Source organism: Cicer arietinum, chromosome 6 (genome assembly GCF_000331145.2).
Source record: "Cicer arietinum cultivar CDC Frontier isolate Library 1 chromosome 6, Cicar.CDCFrontier_v2.0, whole genome shotgun sequence".
Taxonomy (NCBI): Eukaryota; Viridiplantae; Streptophyta; class Magnoliopsida; order Fabales; family Fabaceae; genus Cicer; species Cicer arietinum.
In genome coordinates, this window is record NC_021165.2 from 3,297,723 (window position 1) to 3,322,382 (window position 24,660).

General features: G+C 31.9%; 4 protein-coding genes across 4 annotated transcripts; 1 reads left to right on the top strand and 3 right to left on the bottom strand.

The window, feature by feature from the left end:
• Window positions 1–763: 763 nt before the first annotated feature.
• Window positions 764–5,901, bottom strand: LOC113783895 (protein LIKE COV 1-like). The gene is made up of 7 exons (XM_027335910.2): window positions 5,613–5,901; window positions 4,800–4,852; window positions 3,133–3,242; window positions 2,680–2,847; window positions 2,495–2,592; window positions 1,566–1,692; window positions 764–1,223 (listed from the first exon to the last, which is right to left on the bottom strand). Exons 1-7 carry the CDS (start codon window positions 5,760–5,762, stop codon window positions 1,132–1,134), a joined length of 798 nt encoding a protein of 265 aa, XP_027191711.1. The 5' UTR covers window positions 5,763–5,901; the 3' UTR covers window positions 764–1,131.
• A 1,912-nt stretch (window positions 5,902–7,813) lies between these two features.
• LOC101498759 (protein NONRESPONDING TO OXYLIPINS 2, mitochondrial-like) lies at window positions 7,814–10,493 on the bottom strand. Its single transcript, XM_004503389.4, has 3 exons — window positions 10,211–10,493; window positions 9,984–10,102; window positions 7,814–8,193 (listed from the first exon to the last, which is right to left on the bottom strand). The coding sequence occupies exons 1-3, from the start codon at window positions 10,369–10,371 to the stop codon at window positions 8,174–8,176; spliced, it is 300 nt and encodes a 99-aa protein (XP_004503446.1). The 5' UTR covers window positions 10,372–10,493; the 3' UTR covers window positions 7,814–8,173.
• A 1,502-nt stretch (window positions 10,494–11,995) lies between these two features.
• LOC101499082 (uncharacterized) lies at window positions 11,996–15,499 on the top strand. The gene is made up of 6 exons (XM_004503390.4): window positions 11,996–12,238; window positions 12,624–12,671; window positions 13,119–13,179; window positions 13,283–13,417; window positions 14,050–14,217; window positions 14,676–15,499. Exons 1-6 carry the CDS (start codon window positions 12,159–12,161, stop codon window positions 14,823–14,825), a joined length of 642 nt encoding a protein of 213 aa, XP_004503447.1. The 5' UTR covers window positions 11,996–12,158; the 3' UTR covers window positions 14,826–15,499.
• Window positions 15,500–15,786: 287 nt separating this feature from the next.
• On the bottom strand, window positions 15,787–22,185 carry LOC101499400 (protein tesmin/TSO1-like CXC 5). Its single transcript, XM_004503391.4, has 8 exons — window positions 21,718–22,185; window positions 21,056–21,163; window positions 20,766–20,943; window positions 19,654–20,001; window positions 18,714–18,817; window positions 18,547–18,641; window positions 17,140–17,559; window positions 15,787–16,549 (listed from the first exon to the last, which is right to left on the bottom strand). Exons 1-8 carry the CDS (start codon window positions 21,915–21,917, stop codon window positions 16,317–16,319), a joined length of 1,686 nt encoding a protein of 561 aa, XP_004503448.1. The 5' UTR covers window positions 21,918–22,185; the 3' UTR covers window positions 15,787–16,316.
• Between the last annotated feature and the right edge of the window lie 2,475 nt (window positions 22,186–24,660).

Sequence of the window (24,660 nt, forward strand, 5' to 3'; positions counted from 1 at the left end):
TCTACTTTTTAAGGTATTTTTCCTTTACATGCATCTAATTATAACTCAGTATATATATAAGATGCTTTAGAAGTTAATATTTATGCAGCAAAATAATAAAATAATGTGATTTAATTAGATACATATATATAAAAAAATTATATTATTCAATATAGAAACTGATCTCGTAATGAATTATCAAGCAACACGGTATTATGTGATATGGTGTAGGGTATGGTAGAGTTAAGGGGAAGTTTCTTTGGGACAAAACAATTGTAGGATCACACAATTTGTCAACAATAGAAGATCTCAGCTATTGACTTGAAATCGAACTATTAAAATTATACTTCAATAAAATTAAATATATTGTACAATATGGATCATCGATTTTAAATGTCATACTGTAACAGTGGATAATTCGAATCCCATATAACACACTCAATGCTCGTGCACCTAATATGTGCCTGGTTTGGCCTCTGTTTTTTTTTTTTTAACCAAAGGATGTTATGTAAAGATTTAATAATAATAATGGTCATTCAAAATATGTCTGCATCACCACTACGAACAATTATTTGCATCACCCCGCAAATATATCAAAAATAATTTGGTTTAACTTCGGTAGAAAAATAATGTAGTTAATGTTCAATATCGTTCTGGTTTTTTCTTCATCCTCTCTAAGCCATGATTCGCAAAAGATAAAATAAATGGAAAATAAGTACATAAAATATAAATCCCACAAAAAATTGAGAATAGTGACATTTGAATAAGTTAATTCGACAATGAATTGAAAACTACACAGAAACACCATATATTAAGCTGAAAGCAAGTAATCAGCACTACAAAATTGAATTGCTATAACAAGTGGAGACCGCATTGATATACACAAGTAGAAAATTTGAAAATTTGAGACTCCTTCCTACCTCAGTAGAATGTAGTAACCCTGCATCATCACCCAAACTATATTTTCAAACAAACACTAAATTCTACATTCTATTGCACAGATGAATGTTACACAGAACATCAGAATCTAACACTTGCTCCTAGATCAACATTCCATGCCTGCATTCGCAACCACGTCGGTTGCACTTCCCTTCTGATGACTCCATAGAAAACAAGTAAGCTACTAAACGATAACTACTATATCTTTCACTTTCATCTTCTATCAAGTCTAATTTCCAAAGGAGCATGTGAATCAAGCGTTGATAGGATCTGCGGCATTGACATGCCTCCAGAAACAACAATTTCTGCAAAATTTAGCATATGTTAAAAACACATACCGGAGTGAATTCAATTGTAGTTTTTATCTATTTTACATATTAATTCCTTCCAACCAAAAGTGCATAAATTAGCCTAGAGAGGATAGTTAGACATACACCTACTGACATATAATTGTACACATAACTGTACATGCAGTTATTGCACAGCTCAATGTCCCCCCAATTCCAAATCACAAAAACCAAAAATTAAAAATTAAAGCTCCAATTTTACTGTACCTAAGCAGAGGAAAGTCCAGGAAGAAGAACCTACTTAATATTAATGAAAATGAGTCCAACATAATTAGGCCTGCTTTTTGTTTTATAACTTACCAATTCCTTCCCGGACTGATAAGTTTGGTCTGATGACATCCTTGGTGTTGACAAGAAATATATCACCAATATAAAGATGGTTTGTGGGAACATAGACACAGCATAACTCCTCATCTCCAGAATAATTCTGTGAAACAGAGATATAATTAAGATTGTTAAATTCAACAAGTTTTTTTAAAGCTGTGATAATTGCAGATAATCTTCATTAATTATCACTTAACTTGCCTAGAAGGAAAATAGAATGAGCATTCAGAAAAATGAAACTGATTATGAAGTACATCACTAACATTCAAAGCAACATGGTAAGTTGCATAGTTATATGGCTCTAGAGATAACTAACTAAGAAAAAAGAACCTAAAAGTCTACAAGGAAATCAACAAGCATTAACAACGTGCTACAAAGTCCTGATGGGCATTACAGATGGACCTGTATAGTAAACCAGCAACACAGATCATAATTCTATCACCACAATCAGGACTACAATATAAGGAACCCAGAAGTAGTGACAGTGATGGAGTTTAGGAAAGAAACTTTATTGAATTACACACAGAGCTCACGAACATATAGATCTGGTAGATAAGCTTGGCTACAAGCCATAAAAGTTAGAACCAAGGCCTTTGGCTGAGAAAAAAAAAAATCAGCCTTGCACAAGAAAAAACAGAATTAAGAAACCAGAAACTGTCGTATTATAATTCTGTTCTGCTTATTTAAAAAAAAAATTGTTCTGCTATTTTCTTATTTCTACAAGAGTACACAAGGCACATTTTAAAATTGTTTCTGTATGATCAAGAACTGGCCTACGTTTTGGCATTGAGCTCTAACAGACACCACGTAGCATTCAAAGAGAAATAATGAAACGCCAAGTTAAGCAATGAAGAAAGAAAATTTTCTGAACTTATAAGCTAGAAATGTAGAGTTACTGAAGAAACCTGAAGGACAACAGACGAAGTGATGAATCCTAATGCATATTCACCCACACGTGGATGTCTAATGATGGCTACTTCTTTGAAGGCTTGTGAATTTTGATCTGGGGCAACACATATGTTAGCATAAACATTTCTTACCCAAGAGATTTACATTAGCATAATAAAAAGTAAGATGTTGGCAAACACACCTGGTGATATAGCTGCACTAATCTGCTTAGAGGCATTATAGATATGACGAACAAGAGGCATTCGCTTGATAAACCACTCCCCAAGTCCCAGGACAGATGCACCCAACCATGATGACATGAAAACGCCAACCATGAAGATGAAGGTTATGGAAGTTATGAATCCAAGACCTGACCAAGAAGTTTAACTATTTAAGCAATTATTCCAACATGTTAAATTCTATGTTACTCAGTAGTTTATAAGTAACATATCTATTTTCCAAGGAAAAACTTGTATTACTTTTGTAGCTCTATTCCACATTTCTACTTCCAGTACCCCCAAATATCAAAAAAATAAAATGAAAATTAACTGATAGAATATTTTATTCAATAAAATTGAATAGCCATACTTTATTGATCTTTTAGGGGAAAAGATGTAAGGTGTATATTAAAATACCATAAAACAGAAGCACTTACCAAAGATATCGATTCCGAGTTGAGCAAAGATTGGTGAAAAAAAACCATCCACGAAATGAATGAACCACCACGTAATGTAGAAGGTGATTGCGATTGGAAAAAGAATGACACTTCAATGAGAAAAAAAGAACAATGAGAAAGAGGCTGGGACATAGTTTTGCAAACCTAAGATAAGTGCAAATGGGTAGACGAATACTGGACACAACATATATTTTTTGCAAGTTTGCAGCAAGTATGCTGCATATTATCATCTTTAATTTAATCACTTCAAAAGTTTATCGATTTCTCCATCTCCATATCCTTCTTAAACCAGTGTTAGAGAAAGCAATTAGAATATTGCATATTTTTATCTAACTATTGTGGAAACAGACATTTTGGCTATAATTTGGTTGGTATTGTACAAATCAAGTAAGCAATTTGGAGATTTGTATAGTTAAAACTTAGAATCTAGGGGTTTTATTCAATTAGGATTTGCCATTGAGTAAGGAGTAACCCACTTAGAAATTATTACTCTAAAATGGTGAATCAGTTCACCTTGCACTAACAAATGTTAGATCTGATGCTTTGAATATTTTATTAGTAAACTCCCCAGATTTGATAATCACTTAAAGGCTAGAATGGTAAATTTATCCCGTCCCCTACTGAGCCTGCTTCCTTTCCCTTTTAACTGTCGATTTCTCCGACCACTCGTCCACCACGGGCACCAACCTCTCCATGATCTGACCACTGATAGTTCTAAGTTCTTTCTCGTCAGCCTGTCAATATGTTTTATCATAAACCAATCTTCCAAATTTCTCTCTACCACCATGCTTCCTCTATTTGCAGCAACACAATCTTGGTTACATTCTCCAACCCCACACCACAATCGTAAACACCAAACCTCTGAATATGATCAAGCCTCCAGAAAACACTTCCATTTCATCACAACATTAATAAATCTCTACACCCCTGGTTTAGCTCCTACGCGTATCCCCCTCCTCCCTTCCATGCAAATTCCGCCTCCATCAACAGGGTCTCCTTTCAGGACAATCCAGAAGCTTCCAGCAAAGTCAATGCTGTTGATGAGTTTCTGAAGAGAATCTGAAAATGGGTTGGATTCCTTCCTTCGATTTTTCCTAGCAGAAGATGGTAGGATTTCTCTTATAAGGTGGACGTAAGGTTCTGGTGCAACCATTTAGAATGTTACAGGCAATACTGATTGAGTTGCAGGGGTGGGGTCGCAGCAGTTCCAGTCAGAGAGAGAATAGGAGGGGTCGGAGATCTTTTTCTTTTTTATTAGAAAAAGTTCTCTAAGTTAGATTTTTTATTCTCTCACCCAATTTGCCAAAAAAGGACCTGTCCACTACTTTCCAGCTTTCATAATATAACACTATATTACTAGCAAAATTTCTCGTATCCTAGCAGAAGAGAGAAGCGTAGATATCATGTATGGTAACTTTTGATTCGTGATACAAACACCTACCCGCTAAGATGGCAGCAGAAATTAAATGTAGATAAAAGAATTAGAGGAAATTAATTGTTATGTTATCCAACTCAAACAAAACACAGCTTTCTTCAGGAAATGATAAAAAGATAAGATAATGAAGATTAAGGTGTAGCATGTGCACTAGTTTGACATGTAAGAATGTAAAATGACAAGATATTAGGATGAAGAAAGAAATACTCACCATCCAGTCATGAACTTTTTTGAAGCCCAGCTCCTAACAACTTTGTAAAAAGTCTACAAATTGACAGAAACAACACATGGATATCTGTCAGACAAATACTTCAATTTCAGATGCAAAGTTATATAAATTCTTCCATGCAACAAAATGAATAGGATAATTCATGCTAGGCTTAGGTATTCAGATTCTTGAAAACACATAATATTGCAATATGTGTGAATGGGAATTATAAACCACCAGCTCGTACTATTGCTGAAACCAGCTTCAATGTCCCAAACTCCTCCACGTGATGAAATTATCAAAATTTCGTTCAATAATTCAAACCAATGTTGTAAATTTCAGATCTCAGAAAATAGTGGCTAGTTCAAATTTTGCTATGCACTCATGCTATAGTGTTTCTATAACAGTATAACTTACATTAAATAGAGTAAAAGTAAGTTATATTTGTTTTATTTAAGACAAAAAATTATGAGTACTTTTTGGCTTATATTTGAGACCCATGAAGTATTTGACAAAAAAAAATAATACTAAATAATGTATTGGGAAACAATAGCAATTTGTTCAAATTCGTAGTTATCTAGCAATACTTTAAAGGTGACAACAAGTTCATCCAGTGATATGAAAAACAATAGTTTGAATTGATATGCAAATCATCCTCAAAACAGTACTAATTCAAGTCAACAAAATTCCCCAGACTAACAAATTCAAACAAGAACACATAGTATATAGATTAATCAAAAGCTTCAAATTTTAATTGAATAAAGCACGAGTGAAGAAAACTTAAAACCCTAAAGTAGACTAAAGAGAGATCATAACCTCACGACCGGCGTGATGAACAGATGATGAAGAGGAGGATGGCTTGGAGGCATCGGTATCTTCGCCGGAAATAGCGATGGGAAGGAGAAGCTCTCGATCTCTGTCTCTGGGGCCAATTACCTTAGAGGGGGATTTGTCATCGGCCATCATTGAAGGAACAACCTTTAACGACGGCGTTTTGAAATTCCCAATAGCGGATAATAGTGTTCTTCTGTAACTCCGTTGAAGACTTCGCACAAATCACGAATTTCAGAAGAATAATTTTATTATTCTTCAACTTTTTTTTTGTCTGGGTTGTGTTGTTTTATTTTCAATCAAACCAAGTTTTTTTGGTCAAAACAAAATTTAATTTGAAAGTATACATTTTAATAATTTTTTAAAATTTTATCCTTATTTTCCAGTCAAAAAACAAAACTTATCCTTATTTTCTTTGGAATCTAAATACTTTTGTTGACTTTATTGTTTTTATTAAATATTGACTAGATGGATTTATCATAATAATAATTTGGGTTATTAAATTGAAAAGATGCATGTGATTTGAAGGAGTTTATTAATTTTTTAATTCTGGCTGAGTTGCTGATTACACGAGAAGTGATGAAGAAAATGCATTGTAACATGGCAGCCTGGTTTAATCGAATGATTGAGTTTAGGTTGTAATTAGTTACATGAATAATAATGTGTCTCTGCTGTCAAGTGTAGCTCATGAGTTGTAATGTTGTATGTAGCCTTTGGCTAAACACGGTTAGGTTGCCTTGCAAAATGGTGATGTGAAATGTAATGGCAAGTGGAGGATTCTTTGTAGCAACTATACACCTAATTGAAATTTTTTAGTTTAGGATTATTCAGAGGGGTTTTATATTTTATGTTTTGAAATTTTGAAAAATTAAAATTAGTTTTAATAGAGTTTTAATTCTATGTTAATTTTAAAGATAAAAATTAATGACCTTCAAAATTTTCTGAGTCTTAAAAATATTTACTGATGATACATAAAAATTATAAAATATATATATAAATTTTATTTTAAAAAATAAAATAATTTATAAAGATAAATTTATACTCTAATTATTTAATACAATAATTTTAATAATAACATAAATTGAAAGAGAAGATGTTGGAGGTGGCAGTAGACAACTCTAGTGATGGTCAGGGTGGAGTTTAGCGGGGCAACAGAGGATTAGTCAAAGTGGTGGTAGCGGTGGCAATAAGTGATTGATCAAAGTTGTGGTTGGTGATCAAATCGGTGATTGGTAGTTTGAAGGGGGTGTGCAATAGAAGTTGGAGTGATTGAAGGTAGTGGTCAGATTTGTGGTTGATGATGATCAAAGTAGTGATCGACAATCAATAGTGGTTGTAATGATCTAATATAGATTAGAGTGGTGGTCATCAAGTGTTTGAATGGTTAAGAGTGATCGTGATCATTGGCAGTGGTAGAATGGCCGTCGGAGATCATTAAAGTAGTGGTTGGCATAGTGGTGATTGACAGTGATCAAAATAGTGGATTGGCGAGGTAGTGGCCGAAGACCACCCACTGGTGATGACATGTTTGCAAACACGGTGGTGGATCCATATTTCCATAACTAGAAGCTTCAACTCCACCATGAAATCATCAATTGCACTCTGTTCCTAAATACATGCTAAATGAAAAGCCACTTACCTCATTTTATCCAAACATGTTTTTTTAATTAACTTACCTCATTTTATCCAAAACTAATAAACACCTCGATCAGACTCTTAAACAATTAAATGATTGTTGGAAATTATGTCATTGATAAGAAATAAATATAAATCTATGTCAGTGCTATCTGAATACTAAAATCTTCCATATCCTAGATTTTGGCATCATTCACCTATCCTAAATTTTTTACATTAAAAAAAAAGATAGTTAGAAAGTCAATTTTTTTTAAAAACCATTCAAACTCAATATTCCTGTAAAAAAATAACTAGGCTTAATATTCGACTATATATTTACCAAGAAAAAAATGTAAGACTCTCCATATAGTGGACTAGTAAAAAGCACCAAACAAGACATGATACATAGAAATAAGGAGTAGACGTCAACTTTAGGTAGTTTAGCACATCATAAAGCAATCATATTATTCCTTCACATTCCATCTGTGTTAAGCAAGGATCATAGAAGTGCCCTTACATTATGTAACAACAATATCACACAACCGCATCATATGTTGATAATGCTTCAGAAATACCCTTTAACTTTCGTAATCACATAAATGATAACCAGTAAATGGCTTAATTCCTCATATATAATGCCCTTTTTGGTGCAAATATATAATGCCCTTAACAATGCATTATTAATTGGAAAAAAAAAAACTCATCCAGAAATAAGAAAGCCAATAAATGATACTAGAAACATCCGAGGATAAAATGAACCAACTCTATGAGTAAGCAACATCAGTTGCATTGTATGTTCCGCAAAGATATCAGATGAAAGATCCTATGTCAAAAGGCTTCAAGATTACAAAAAACTGAAAACATCAACATGAGCCATAGTCTGCCATCAAATGGAAATGCTACTAGAATCAACTAACTGCATACCAACACTGTCATAAAGGCATGGAAATACCTGTAAAATAGACAAACAAAAGCATTGTAATAAGTTCTCTCCATTTAGCTATTAAAAATGGTACTTCAATTTAGATACGAAAATGTGCTATGCACAATTAGCTTACCAACAATGTGCTACAAAAAAAAAAATAAAAACTGTTGGTGAATATTAGGTGTCGCAGACTTGCCATACTTACATTTTGTCATTATTTTGTGAAAGAAAAAAAAAAGGACCTTTTGAAATTTTCTATTTTTGAGTCACATTTTTTTATTATCTAGTTTTGTCAGTTGCAAGATTATATGTATGAGTATATTATTATGTTGTCAAGTGTAGTTGATGAGTTGTCGCAAATATTTTGATTGATTATTATTGTATGTATTTAATTTACATTTACTTTTTAATGTATTTTTCTTTTACATGCATCTAATTATAACTCTGCATATATAAGATACTTTAGAAGTTAATATTTATGCAACAAAATAATAAAATAATGTGATTTAATTAGATACATATATAAAAAAAATTATATTATTCAATAAAGGAATTGATCTCGTAATGAATTATCAAGCAACACGGTATTATGTGATATGGAGTAGTGTATGGTAGAGTTAAGGGGAAGTTTCTTTGGGACAAAACATAATTGTAGGATCACACAATTTGTCAACAATAGAAGATCTCAGCTACTGTGGGTGAATATAAGGTGTCGCAGACTTGCCATACGTATATTAAATAAAGGCACTCATGTTCCCAAGTTTTGTACTTCTTACAAGTGTTGAGGATATAAGGATCTGTTTGCATGCTAAAAACATTTTCAATTTTCTTTGCATCATGCCATGGATGGAAGCATACAGCAGTGAACAATTGTGACAGAGAGACAGTGAATGGTGAACTAGTGTGAGTGCATTTTCAAAAATACTGAAAATAGATTTACATTTTCCAAATTTCTCGAAATATTGAATCTGCCATCTAGTATGCATTAAAAAAAAAAGAGGGTAAAATGCATTAATGCTTATTATTTTCAATGAAAATGAAATCAGAAACCAACGGAAGTAAACAGCCCCTAATGTATTATTTTGTTGAGTTACAATACATAATCTTATGCCATTATACAGCATTAAGTATCGGTTGAGAACTCTCATCTCCTTTGGAGTCATTTCAGCAGAACTTTGTTATAATAACAAAGATGATAATGAACAATCTACTGTCCCATTGTTTCAGGCTTTAGCACACCATTTTCTTCTTGAAAAACATGCCTTTGTATTCTTTTACATCTAAGTAGTAAATTATATGACAAGTTCTGATCATATGGGAATGACAAGTTCAATAAAATTATTCTATACAGTGAAGCCCACCCTACACCGCTACCTCTAACGAACATAAAAGTAACAGCACCTTCATACAATTCAAAGAACAATTTCAACCATTTTAATCCACGACTTCTTGAAAAACTAATTGAAGCAGCCTCAGTTCCCCATCCTACCTATCTATGAATCACAAATACTAACATTGGATAACATGTCGACACCGACAATAATAAGTGAAAATGAAAGTGATTGAATATAATCACATGTGTGACATGTGTCAGTGTCAAGGGCCAACATATGTTTGGCGCCGCGCTTGTCTTCATTATGAAGTATCGGTGCTACATTAGCTACTTATGGTTAAGTTTAATCTCGTAAAGCAATAGATAAACAGAAGCAGTGTGCAATAATGTACAAAAACAATATGTGAAATACTTAACTTTCATTTTGAATGAATAATACAAAGAGAGTAATTGTAGAAAAGAGAAGCAGAAAGAAAGAACGCACCTTGAGGAACTAATCCCCAACCGAGAGATTCAATAGACAAGCTTGAAACTAATCGAGCTGAAGCAACCGCGCTATACAACGGCATCATTGATTCTAAGCAACCCAATTCCACCGGTAACCTAATCAACAAAATTGAATAGATTATATCATTAATTTAATTTAATAAATAAAAACCATGGAAATGTGATTTAATTAGGTTATAAAAAATGAAAGGGTTAAATTATAACCGAGAAAGACGTGGCAGAGAGGAAGATTGAGATTTGGGTTTGAGGAGAGAAAACTCGAGAGAGAGTGGTGATGGTTTAGAGGTTAACTTGTTGTTATGAAGAGCGAGAGAGTGTAACCGACACGATAATCTGCACAAAGCCTTCGACGACGTCGTTGCCATTGTAATTCTTGTTGAGGTCAGCTCCAAAGCAATACTGTGTCACTGTGTAACCTTAGCCGTCGCTCTGCTTTTCTTTCACGGATTCTTCATTCAATGTTGTCGTCAGACTGAGATCATTGTAATACGATGCCGTTTTACTTGGAACACATGGATTCAGATTTTTAAACAAATTTTTATGTTAAAAAAAATATTGGAAATTTTAAAAGTCTACATAAAATTGCCTAAAAATACACTAGTGTTTCACCGATAAAAGAGGATATAAGTAAGATTGAGTTACAAGGATTTTTTTAAATAGTTTTGTAGTTAAGATTCTTATAATTTAAATTTCAATTAAATAAAAATTTTATAAATTTTGAAGTGGTTTTATTATAAGATTTCAAATAATTTTCTAGACTAGATTTTAAGAAAACATTCAAAATAAATGCTAACAAAACACAATATTTTCATCAAGTTTTCTTTTATTGGTTAAATACTTAAAATTTTGATTGGACTTCGTTTACAATGTTAAAGATACAAACTAAAAAAAAGATAATGAGAGTCAGATGAACGTAAAATCAAAATATTTATATAAAAAAATATAACCAGTACAATATTTTTTTTTTGTTATAATTCATCGGAGAGAGCACATAGAAATATTTAGAAACAAAAACTTCACTTAATCAACTTTAGAAAATATTATAATAAAATTTTACAAAATCAAATTTAGAAACACAAAAATCCAAAAATTAAGTGTTTTTTAATACTACATTACTATGTTTACTGAGAGTAAAAAATATCGAATTAATATTACAAGATTTATATATTTAATTTGATTTTTTTTTTATTGTGTTGGTTGAATATCTCAATACTTATTTAATTAAATAAGTATTTAAGAAGATCTTTCGGAGCATAATTCTTTGTGTTTTTCGTGAAAAATAATCTTCACATTTAAAATTTATTTTTAATATTTTAAATTTCATTATTTTATGATAAAGATTTGATTGATTTACATTAGAAAATTTAATTTCTTTACATTGTCAATAATAAGAGATGAATAATTTTTAAAATATACAATCTATTTCAAAATATTGTACAAAACTAAAATAATATGACAAAATATAATATATATTTTTTTATAAAATATCAATGTTAAATTATTTTACATGGATAATATATATAATATATATCATTTAAGTCATTTTAAAAAAAATTATACTTTTTCCATCTATGCATTTGAGAGTGAATTATGACATATACTTATATATATGACAATTGAGTTGACCATAAGACCATGTCTATATAGATTTTTATTTAATAACTTATTTTCATATTTTTAAAATACACATATATCTATATTAAAAAAAGCAAAAAGAATATATACAAGATTCAACCCTAACTAAATATTTAGTTGGAGAAAATCTTAAACATTTAAAAACTAATCTAAAAATAGAGAAACCAAATAAACGATAAAAATCACAATTAAGCAAAAAATAATATATATACATAGCAAAAATCACAAATTTACGTAATTAGTATATGTTTCGCTATGAAACCCCGAACGAAGCCCATCAGAAATGAATGGGCCGTGCAAAATATTCGAAAGCCCAAATCCGTATACACCGCGTTAAACACTGCAAAAGGCAAACAAACATCTTGTTACCGCTGAATTCTGAATCGCGCGTTTAACTTATCAGACGTGATTCGTTGAAGCATCTATTAAAAGTTGAAACTCCTATTTTCGACTCAACAATTTATCGAATGTTATTGTTATTGTTCACACAAGTGGATTGAAAATTTGTGAGTAGAGAATGGGCAGTAGAAGTAGTGCCAAAACTCCAAAGAAGATTGGAAACAACTCAAACTCAACCCCTGCTTCTTTAGAAATTAAGTATGCACCCCCTTTTCATTATATATATGCATTCATTTCAATTTCCCATATGATGTTGTTTTTGCTCATTCTTATTATGTTTTCATAATGTGTTTGGTTCTTCGGTATCAAAAAATAATTATTTTGAATAAATTTATTTTAGTTACAATTAATTTGAAGTTAAAGTGGTTTATGTTTGAAATTTGAATACATTCGTAGTTGAACAATAAATTTGAGTTTAAAAATCAGGTTTAGAGTTGAAACTTGGAAGCAACAAATCCTAGGTTCAAATTACAATTAATTCCAGAAGCAAACACACATTGTTGTTGCTTTCATATCTTATGATTATCACCATTTTCTTAAAGCAAGCTCTATTATTTTGATCTTTTATACTTACTTTCTGCAGTTGCTATGAAGGAGAATCTCTGACCAATCTGCTCCAATCAATTCTTAGGTAAAACACTCAATTTTCTCCATGTGTTGCTTTGTGTTTTTAATCAACTTTACAATATGATTTTCTCCATTATGAAGCTGAGGGGAGGGTCTGAAATGAAGATTTAACAGTTTAGAGTGAACTGCTGAACTATGGCTCTGTTTGGATAAACAATTTAGCATAAACGCTTATGTATAAGCTATTTTCTATAAAACAAGGTAAAAAATAAGGTCAAATTGTTTTTATATAAGCTATAAGCTGTTTTCACAAGCCATCTTGGATAACTTATGAAAATTAGCTGAAAACAGCTTATAGACATGTCTTAAGCTGCTTCCATAAGCTCTTCCAAATAGACTCACAAATGCTTAAGCCGGTCCAAACAGGTCCTATGTTTAGTTTAGTTTTGAAAGTAATCAATAAATGTGCAATTTCTCACCTGATCTTGCAAATGGTTATTCTGATGAGCAGGGGGATTGAATCCGCAAGACATTTAGATGGAAGTTCATTGCCAGAAAAGATATGGATAAAGGTTTAACCTCAAATTGATTTTCCAAACTAAAAAACATATGAATTAACATAGTATTCTGTAGGAATCTTGCACAACCATATAACTTTTATGTGGCTCCTTGCAGCAACAATTTGCTATTGGGGTCAATGAAGTAACTCGTGTCCTTGAGCGTATGAAACCGTGTGCTGAGTTGGAAAGGTCAGCTCAACTCCTCCCTTCAATCACAAACAATCATAAATCACCTTCAGTCAAACTTCAGGTTGATTTATTTTTCCACTCTGTAGAAAATGTAAATCTTTGGTTAATAATTTATTTAGTACCTGCACCTTTTGTTACTAGTTTATCACTTTTAAGTAAATCCTCAACTTACTCTATTTTTTATCTCTACCTTTACATGTTGCTGCAAATATATGTACTAATAGCTAGGGTTTTCCTTCTTACTGATCTCTGCAAACAATACTAGCAGTTGATAGTGCGCATGGAAACCTTAGTGTTTTCTCTCTCGCATTGCTCAAACACAATTAGTTTTGCTTAGTAACAAATAACTGATTTTATTTTTAAGAATAAATAACTAATTTAATTTTGTACTCTGTAAAAGTAATATATGGCTTCTTTTGGTTTTGGTGTGTGGCTTTATGTTAGGGTTTAACTTATATACAATGCCATATACACGGTTCTTACATTGTTAGACACCAAGAAACAGCCATTTTCATTAATCAAATTTAATAAAACAGTTCTTTACAATGCACTTCTCGATAGTTTTTGACAGTTGCTGCGTATTTTTAGTATAGAACAGCATGAACAGGAGGAAGGAACTGTTTATAAGTTTTATCTTTATTTTGTAGCAAGTCTGAAGAGACAATATTCACATTTTATTTTGTGATGATGCAGGCTGTGCTTGTAGCTTCTGACTGTAACCCGCGATGGCTGACAAAGCATCTGCAAAGTTTGGCTTCATCAAGGAGTGTGCCTCTGATCTTTGTTAAGGATAATAAAGAAGGTTCTTTGAGATTAGGTGAACTTGTAAAATTGAAAACAGCCATTGCTATTGGAATTAAGGTTAGGTCCTGGCCTCGCACAAGATTTATATTATTTTTGGTTTTTAATTGTTTTTTGTTTAAAGTGTTCTAAAGAAGTAATAGTTTTATCAAAATAAAATAAGCTAATTCAAACCTGTAGTAACTTTTTAGCATGATATAAATTATTTGAGTATCTATAATAGCTTCCCTGGAGGAATCCTAATTTTCAATATTGCAATCAATTCCCTTGCTTTTCAATCATGCATTTATTTATTGCAGTTTCCTTATTGTAATGTGATCATACTCAAGAGTCAGGAACCCTTAACACCATTTATCTGGTTTAATATGTCATGGCGGGAAGAATTCAAGGGTTTAACTTGCAATGAGTTCATGTTATTTGACCATAGCTCCAGATGTCATTATAGTCTTCTAATCTATTTTGGTTTAATCATTGTTTGTTTTAGATTCTAAGATATTCGTTATTTTTCAATAATGCAGGTTAAAGGAAACGCTATTAATAAATATGTTGATGATATTATTCAAGCCGATAGATATAGGCTCCAACCTGATGGACCAAATTCAGGTGGAATATTTGACAATTTTCAAGACACTGACAAAAAGAGAAATGGTGTCACAAATATAGTTTAGTCACTAAATTTAGGATTAACACCTATTTTTAGCCCCAAATTCTAAAGATGCAGTTTTTCTTTCTCTTTTTGGGGGTTAAAAATGGTATAGTTCTTTATAGCTAACTACCTGTTACATTTTTAAAGTTAAAGTTGGAGAAACATAATTCTTTATAATGATAAATTTTCACATGAGTCTGAGGATCAAACAAAGCCTTCCAATTTGTTCTTTCTTGTTCGATAAATTGGATCCAGATTATTAGCATTGAAGTGTCCATTAGGAACTAGCACTTGCTGAAGGGAGTTTATCTGGGATAGAGCTATCTGAACTAGTGCTGGTTTCACGGGACAACAGTTTACGATGATATCTTACTGGCAGCAACAAACCAACCAAAAGAACTATGTTTGATAGGTTATCGACTTTGCTGGTTTACGTTATTGAGGATAGTCCAATAAGTAGAGACAAAAAGAGATGAAGAAATTATCTACTAAAACCAATATGAAGTTTTATTTATTTATTTATTTTGAATAGTCTGTCATTAGAGATGACTTATGATAACTGATGACATCGCTTCATGTAATCCTTATGAGTTTATAACCGGCTCCATCTAGTTAAAAGAAACTTGTGTGAAGTACTCTAAGGGGGTGTTCTTCTCATAATTTTTTTTTACATTTATTTATTTTGATTTTTCCTTACACGATCGCCATCCACAAGTACTAAATTATTCCAGCAAGCTGTGAGCCACATGGGATCTACTTATAATGCTAGTATAAGCTTTTGCGGGCTAAAAACCTAATACCTTTTCTTGGAGATGTTGGACCTTAATGCAATCACGAGCTAGAACAAATATGCAACTATTGGTTTCAAAATAATAGACAACACAATTAAAATCTAAAAACAGTAACACGCTGTGAGGACTGAAGATGTTTAGTCCATCTCCACAGCATGTTAAACGCCATAAAAATTACAGGCAATACAAGAATAGAACACATAATATACTGATTTTCCAATCTCATTATGAAAATGTTGCTAAATCATAGTACATAAGTTGGACCAAAAAATGGAACTATAATTTATAATGCGCTCGGGATCAAACTACGGAATTATTACAATAATAGGCAAAAGAAATGGAAAGATAAAAAAAAAAAAGAAAAAAAAAAAAAAAAAAAAAAAAAAAAAAAAAAAAAAAGCCCTAGAAAGGGAAATTAGGTTACATTGTTTTTTATATGAAATTACAGTTCTGCAATTTACAGGCTATGTCGAAGCTGAATAATTAATTCAGATATATATGAACTAACAACAAAATTGATAAAAGAAAATGGATCTTAGTTGGACTAGTGGTTCTGTAGGCTTGAATTGCAGGAAAGCCAGAAGATGAAGAATGACAATGCTTTTACATTACAGACAACATATCCTCACAACGTTCTTCTAATTTTTTCCTGCCAAAAAAACACCTTTCTATTTTTTTTTTTCAAATGGTATCTCCGCTCTTAAGTTAGACTCCTTTTGTATCTACTTTTCGACCTTTGGCTTAGTTTCCCCATTTTCAGGAACAAAACTACAAGGGACCAAAGATGTTGAAGTGATGGTGTTGGTGGTGTTGGCAACAGCTTTAGCAATGCCATTACTAGTGGCTCCCAGCCCCTGCTGATGCACTGCCTCAGTACTGGCATTCTCGGTGCTATTGATGATTGGGTCCTTTTGAATCTCTAACTCACTTCTGGCTAATGAAGAACACTTTGTTTCTGAAATTAGGAATCAAAATTAGGGACTTAAAAGTGTAAACAATAATGTGGACACTGCAAAAAAATGCAAAATATATGTAGTATGTTAATCTGTACAAGTATACAATGCATTTTCTACCTGAAAACTAAGGAATCCAACACACAAAAGTTAATGCACTATGGAAATTGGATTTTCATTAGTCATTTTAATTGATTTAGCCACATATAACGCAGGTCTGACAATGCAATCACTAGTAATAGCTGGCTATTTGACCAACAGTATCAGTATATACTTTCCAACCGAGACAGCCATTTCCTACCCATACAGAATTCTCTATAATAAAACCAGAGCCAACTGCTTTCTTTGAAGCAAAATGAATTATTTTTCGAAATTTGGTGTTTAAGCACAAGCTTTTGCTGAGCAATTAATGGAACATGAACAGAATAGCTTTTATCAATTGAAAAAAATCATGCATGGCAACAAAGACAAATTAACCAATGGAAAACAAATAGAACCAGCTGATGAGATGTTTTTTCAAAGTTATGTTGGGTTTTTATGAAACTCTTGCAGAGAAAAATTAAAACTACAGGAGAGGAAAATATTCACTTGCCATTTATTTCTCCCATAGTGATAACCCTATTAAGGAAATCTCTGAGTTTCGTCAACACAATCCTTTCTTGCTCTGCATAGACCTCTGTTGCTCCTCGTCCATAAGGCAATTGTGAAGATGTGTTGCAAGCATGGCCCATTGACCCAATAGAGGGGGCAGAAGTCATGAACATTGTATCTTGCTCATCACACATCAATGCTAAAGTCCCAGGAGACATTGGCCTCCCTTTTGGGACGTCACCACCATCTGAACTGGAATTTTCAGGACTGGTTTTATCAGTTTGGTTTGCACTCGAACAATCATCAGCCGTAGCTTTCTCAACATCAGCTTCCATTTGATTTGGTAATTGCGCTTGATTTGAAGAAGCAAGAGAGGTTTCTGTCTGATCTTCTGTGTGCTTATCCATTAAATTCTTCTGGTCTGCACTTGTTAATAACTATAAATGATGAGAGAAAATAGAAAGATTGTACATCAATAAGGTTGATGTTGATTAGTAACAACTGGAATCATCAATTAAAAAAAGATATAGAAGGTTCTAGCTCCAAATCTTCGAAAGAATACACATAAGCTAATGGATTGTTATTCTAAGTGTTTCATGAATTGTTTCTTAGTAATCTTTAAGCAGAATGACATGAAAGATTTAGATGCACCAAAAGGTCACTTTTCAGCATTGATGTATCTTAAGTACTTTATCCTAAATCTCAAATTCATCAGACAGTTATCTAATGGAAAATAACACTACCAACTGGGTAGGGTTAACAAACATTTTGAGGTACCATAAAATTAATTCCCCTTCAAATAAAAAAATGTTACAAATTCTAATTGATCAAATTTCCTATTTTGCTTTCCCCATTTCCTATAGAGGAAATTATTGTTTATAGCTCAATTTACAAATGAAAGTCTGAAACAAGATGTATTCACTAATTTATTATTTACCAAATGAAATCCTCAAACTAGTTTGGCGACACGTAAACCACAAGGCAAGTACAAGTGAGAAATAAGTTTTCTTTGATAATTATCTTGCTGATTCCATTTGTCAATCCATTGAGATCGGTGAATAAGCATTTTGAACCTTACTGTGGCTGAAAAATTGTTTAGTTTTTCATATTCTAATGTGATTCAGTTTAGAGCCATAATTTGGAAAGTTGTCAGATGTAATTTTAACAAAATTCAATTTGAAAGCTACATAATTCGCCTATAATATAGAATATCCACTCATTAAATTGAGCTACTCAAATTTTACAAGGATTTGTTTGGAAATAGAAAAAATGGGGAACTGAGAAAAATCTTTCCAAGTTAATAACAGTACACTAAGATAAGGAAGATCGAAAGAAAACACAAAACAATATTTGCACTTCTGAAAAACATCACACAATTGATGATTGGAAATTTAAAATGTTCATATACCTGCAAGTGTTTTAGTGGCTTGTCCAGATGCTAGCACCAGAACAGTGCAAAGCTCCATCAGGTGCTGTGGTTGTATGATGTCTGCTAAAAGAGACCTTCAACAACAATCTAGTTAATCACTAAATCAAGTATATATGTCATCATTTCAAGAATTTAACCAGTTCTACCTGTACATAAATTTTGAAGGGCCTAACGTTGAAGGTCCAACACGAGCACCTGGGATAGGAGACAAGGATGAGGAGGGTGCTGCAGGACTTCTGACAAGATTTGCCTGATAAGCATGACAAATATTATAAATGCCTGTGACGCAACTACATATAAATTGGGAAATATAAAAAAAGCTCTTAATAGATTCCACTCTAAACTACAGGAAGTTTATGTGGACTAGAAATTTAACCATTGATGAACTAATTTAGACCAGAGGTTAAGTTATCATGGTATTGGAAACACAATTTCAGCCTCATAGCCACAGACTTGATTTTTATGTATTCATTCACTTATAAAATTAGAAGCTGGAATGCACTCTCCTTGGGGACTTGAGTCGCCTCGTCGTAAGAGATGGTGTTTTCATTGAGAACCAGTAAGAGGGGACCTAGACTTGAAAAAGCAACCTAAGAATGAACAACCAAAGAAAGTGCTATTCTAAGTGAAACCTAAACCCTAAATCTGCACCAAAGGGGTTAGAGTGAAATACACTATGAGTGAGCAGCAAGAATGAGCCATCGCAGACACAAGCTTTCAGATGTGTGTACAATATTACATCCCACATTGAGCAAAGATGGAAGCTTGATATTGTATTCACTTAAACAATGAGATCTTCCTATCCAATAGACTACCTTTTTGAGATAGTCTGGCTCTCTTCACGGGCTTGAGTTGAAATGGACACATTGGACCAAATCAAAGGGAGCTTATATAAATTTAATCAAGACGCAAAATCAAGCTTAAATGCATCTTTCAATTTAATTGAGAAAAATTGTCAACTCGTAGTGGGGAAAATACTACATGACTGTCAAATGCCGTCACAACAGGATTAATTGTTCTCTCCATTTTAAACAATTTCCAAGTTAAAATAAACCCCTGAACTACCGGTATATTATCAAGTTTTACCTGTTGTGCCAGCTTGCCAACAGATGGATCCTTAATGGATGGCCAGAGTTCCGGACCTTTTCTTTTTCTCGACACTGGCGGAGATGAATAACCAGAGGAACCAATAGCTCCAGTTATGGCAGCATTGGCTGCCTGCTGAATATATGCCATATTGTTGTTTTGATCTCCATGGAACAAAGCCTGTCGCTCATCACTTCCTTCAAAGTTTTTGCAATCCATGCATTTACAATTTTCAGAACAAAGAATGTTGGCTTGGAAACATTCGCAGTACTTCTTGAGGCACCCAGATTTTTTACAATGGCACCCCTTGTTGTGCTTTCCTAATATTAAAACTTCCCCAGCCTCCTCCTACAATCATTTTGAAGTTCATAGATGCATACCAATAAAAAAAAGTCAAAAATGTTTTGAGTAAACAAAAAGGAAAAGGAAACGTATTTGCCAATACAAGAACAACACTGACTTCAAAAAAATTTGTTCGTCATTTATTTTGATTTTACAGGTACTTTAATAACAAACTCCTGTTATGTCATAATTTCATACTATCGAAGATCCAACTTCTGATGCAAACCCATTCTTATAGGGATGTGTGGTTGAAAAGGTATCAATTGTCTGAATTACTTCATTTTAAGTTTCGGCTATTTATGTACACTTTACATCCTCTTGTTGCTAATAAGAGGAAAAAAGTGTAAACAAGGAAACAAAAACTGAAATGCACTGGTTTCATCAACAAAGAAAACATTTAAAGAGATCCACAAAAGGAATTTCTCTAAATTATAACTGATTGAAAAGGACATCAACATAGTGATATGTAGGAGACAAATACAACAAATGCACTAAGTAAGAATGTTTAACAGCAAAAAACTTCTCTTAGATATAAAGAAAAGGTCACTATGGAATGATGCATCTAATAGAACAGAAATTTATATATGGGGGGGAAATATACTTACCACAAAAGTCATCAAAGAGCTAAAACAAAGTAATCAAAGATAATAGACAATGTTGTACAACGGCGGATCTAGTTAATAAATATAATATCTTAAACTGACATCAATGTAAAAAATTCAAAACATAGCATACAACACCAACCGTTACCAAAAGTTAAACCTACATACCTTGCTATCCCGTGTTCCATGAGGGCTGCTCGCAATTTTTGGTCTAAATGCATTTGGGTTGCGTTCTAAAGTTGCTTCAACAGCTTCTCGTCTAGCCGCTTCATTGTCAACATTGTTAAAACAATTTACACAGTTGCAACCATCACAATATATTCCCGACGCAAAACATTCACAATATCTGCTCAAATCATTTAAACGTTAGCATCACATATCTTCTTTTAACAGCCAATAAGTTGCAGCAAAGGTACAACAACAAGTGCAGAGAGACATTGAGAGAGGATATTGCTCACAGCTTTAAGCATTTTGAATGTTTACAATTGCACTGCTTTTGCTTCTTTGGAGTAACATCTTTTGTCTCAAAGTTTGGTCTTGTTTTTGATTTTGGAGATTCTGGTTTCCTGAATCAAATAAACATTAATTGAGAACTTCAAAAAGGAATACTACTGTTGGCATTTTATGATGATGAAAAGAGTAAAAAAAAAAAATAACATTATTGGATTTGAACTGATAACTTAAGCTCTACCTTACTCTACTAACAATAATCTCAATTTTTATAAAAGGTATTCAAAATATACTAAATTGACCAAAACATAAGATTAATTAATGATCACTAGCATCTCAATTCTCAACAACTGAAACTAAAACCAGAACATAAATCAGAATAATTAAATCTACCACAACCCAATTTAAGCCTCTGAAACCAAATTAAACACTAATCATCTTTTCAATATGAATTAAATACAAAGAGATTATGCATCAGAGTTGATGATGCAACATGCAAAGATTAAATATAAAGAGAATGACGACGAATACATAACTTTATCTAATCGCAAACTAAAAATATTGGTAACTAATAATTCAAAATGAGAAACAAAACATGAAAATTTTGAATTCCAGAATTTGAAAACAATGAAATAAAAAAAAAAATGATAGCTTTATCCCTAATACTCACACAAATTTAGCTGAAGGTAGAGATGGCAGTGTCGTCGTCAGTGGTGGTTGCGTCTGCTCCGGCAAAGGTGAAGTAACCGGAATCCCACCGGGAAAAGCGTTGAAATCGAGCTGCCTAGCAAGCTTCTTCGGCGTTGCAGTTGAAACGGCATCCAATGGTGCGTTTTGTGGAGGGCAATCACTACCCTCATCTTCACCCATTGGATCGCACCAAAAGTTCCACACACAAAATAACAACTTCACTTCAACCACCGATTATTCCCCCAAACAATAATTAAAATAATAATCAACACAATAATAATAACAATTAGTGGCGAATTAATTTTAATTAAGGAAAATAAGCTGAAATTAAATGAGTTTCAGATCCAAAATCGAAAATAAGCTGAAAAGAGGGACACTTTTTTTTTTTTTGGTTTGCCTTTGCCTCTTCTCTTCTTCTTCTTCTTCTCCTCCCTCTCTCTCACGAGCTTTTGAATTTCAATTTTTTGTAAATATTCAACGGTTAGATTTCGTTTTCCTCTTCATCGTGCGGTGCTAAATCAAGGTTCCCATCGTGCGGTGTAAATTCATAGAGCTATCGATCTCTTTTGTTTCTCAGCCGTTAGATTTAAAACCTGTTTTCCACGAGGCAAACCCGCAAACCCAATCTATCGTAAGTTATGTTTCTATCTGATGCGCGCGGCATTTAGGGATGAGGGTTACGTGTCATTTGTTCATTGGTTGATTCAGGTTAGTTATGTTGGATTTAAAACAGGAGATTCCTTTTTCAGTTAGAGAGAGGGTTAAAACTGAAAGTAATAAGTGTAATAAATAGCGAGAGAATTTGGCGCTAAAATAAAGGGGGTCCAAGTTGTTTACTTTGAAGAGTAAGGTAATTTTGGAATTATGGCTGCAATTAATTTCAAACAAACTGCGACTAATTTTTTGTATGTAGGTGAGTTTTTATTTAAACAAAAAACTTACTCTCAAAGCCATTATAGTTTTTTAGTCTTAAATATACAAGCAAAAGTCATTAAGTTCAGCTCTATTTAACATTGTTCCAAAAATACTTATTTTCCTATTCTCTAATACATGGATGTATTGTTTCAATACAAATTCAATAAGAATTAATATGATAAATAGTATCTTTTAGTAATTACCACATTAATTTAAGATTCTGTTGACAAAATCATAGAAATTAAGAAAATTAATTATAATATTAAATTTATTGATAATTTAAATTGTTTTACTAGTTTGTTATTGAATAGAGAGTTAATTTTTAGTTTTATTGTAGTATTTATTACATATTGTTAAAAAATATGTAACATATTTAAGGTTAAGTAATGAAATAATTAATACAATTAAAAAATAAAAAATGTTATATAAAAAAAAAAAAAATTCAAGAAGGTCCTGTATTTAAGGATGAATGTAGTGTAATTAATTCTTTAATATGTTCAAACCAAAAAAGTATTTTTTTGTCGATGAAATTTCATTAAAAGTAATAGGGCCAATAGAGTGTAGATATTAATGAGAGTCTAATGAGAAAATTCAAATTACACACACTATAAGATATGACTATGAATGCAAGGGTGACCTTTAGAGCATAAAAGATGCTAAAATTTACACTAAAACCAACCCATATATATCCCATGTAGCAACAAAGCAGATTGGAAAAAAATTGCTTATCTCCAAAGTACAAAGCTTCTCAATTAATTTTATATTTTTTAATTTGTTAAAAATTTAAAATTATTCTTAAAATTTTTATTAATTGAATGGTAAAAAAAAATTACTTCAAAATCTCACTCTTTTAATCAAATTTTCGGTACGTTAAAATTTTCTATTAAAATCTGGTACACAAAAACTCACTAACGAAAATTTCTGGTAAAACAATTATATTACTAAAAATTTCGCCACCAAATTTTTAATAAAGTATTTATAATATCGGAAATTTGAAATTTATGCCATGAAATTTTCGATAGTTACATTTATCTTATCAGAAATTTCAAAATTTTGAAATATCCGATACTTACATTCTTTTTACCGAAAATTTAAAATTTTTGAAATATCTGAGTTATTTTACTTAACCGAAAATTTTAAAAATTTGGTATTTATTTATTATTTTTTTATTTTGAAATAGGGATGGTAAAAACACAACCAATATGTATAAATTTCACTGAAGCATTCACAACTGATCAAATTTTTGAGTCACGAGAATAGAATGAAAAAAAATATATAATTTTTTTTTTACAAATAATATAAATAAATTGTTCCAAAAATTTCAGTGACGAATGAAATTTCTGGTAATTATGAATCAATACCGGAAATTTGAAATTTTTAGTATTAAAAATAAATAACGGATATTTTAAATTTCCGGGTGGAATTCTCGAAAATTTCAAAAATAAAATTTTTTGTATTAAATTTGACTACCGGAAATTTAATTTCTCCTGAAATTTCCGGTAAATAAATTTTTGAAACAAAATTCACTTTTTTGTAAAAGGCAAATTATGGAAGTATGAGATAACTTTTTGATTTTTACAGTTTTACTAAAGGTATTTTTGATATTTCAAAAATAAATTTTTTAAATAATGGAAGTATGAGATAACTTTTTGATTTTTACAGTTTTACTAAAGGTATTTTTGATATTTCAAAAATAAATTTTTTAAATAGAGGTACAAAAACCAACTTACCTCTTTAAGAGTTATTGCGTGAGAAAGAGTTTTGCACCTACATGAGAACCATTTTCGATAACTGTTGGACTTTAAAAACTCAATATCTGAGTATGAAACACATCAATAGAAACAGAAACAAAGTGGCCCATTGATTTGCCTTGTTACATTCATTAAACATTATATATTTAAACTGCATTGATCATCCAAATTATTGTATAAAATAGTCAAATTTGTGAGACAAAATATCACGAGTGTTGTTCTTATAGAACAATGCTTGTATGGTGACAACCGCAAGA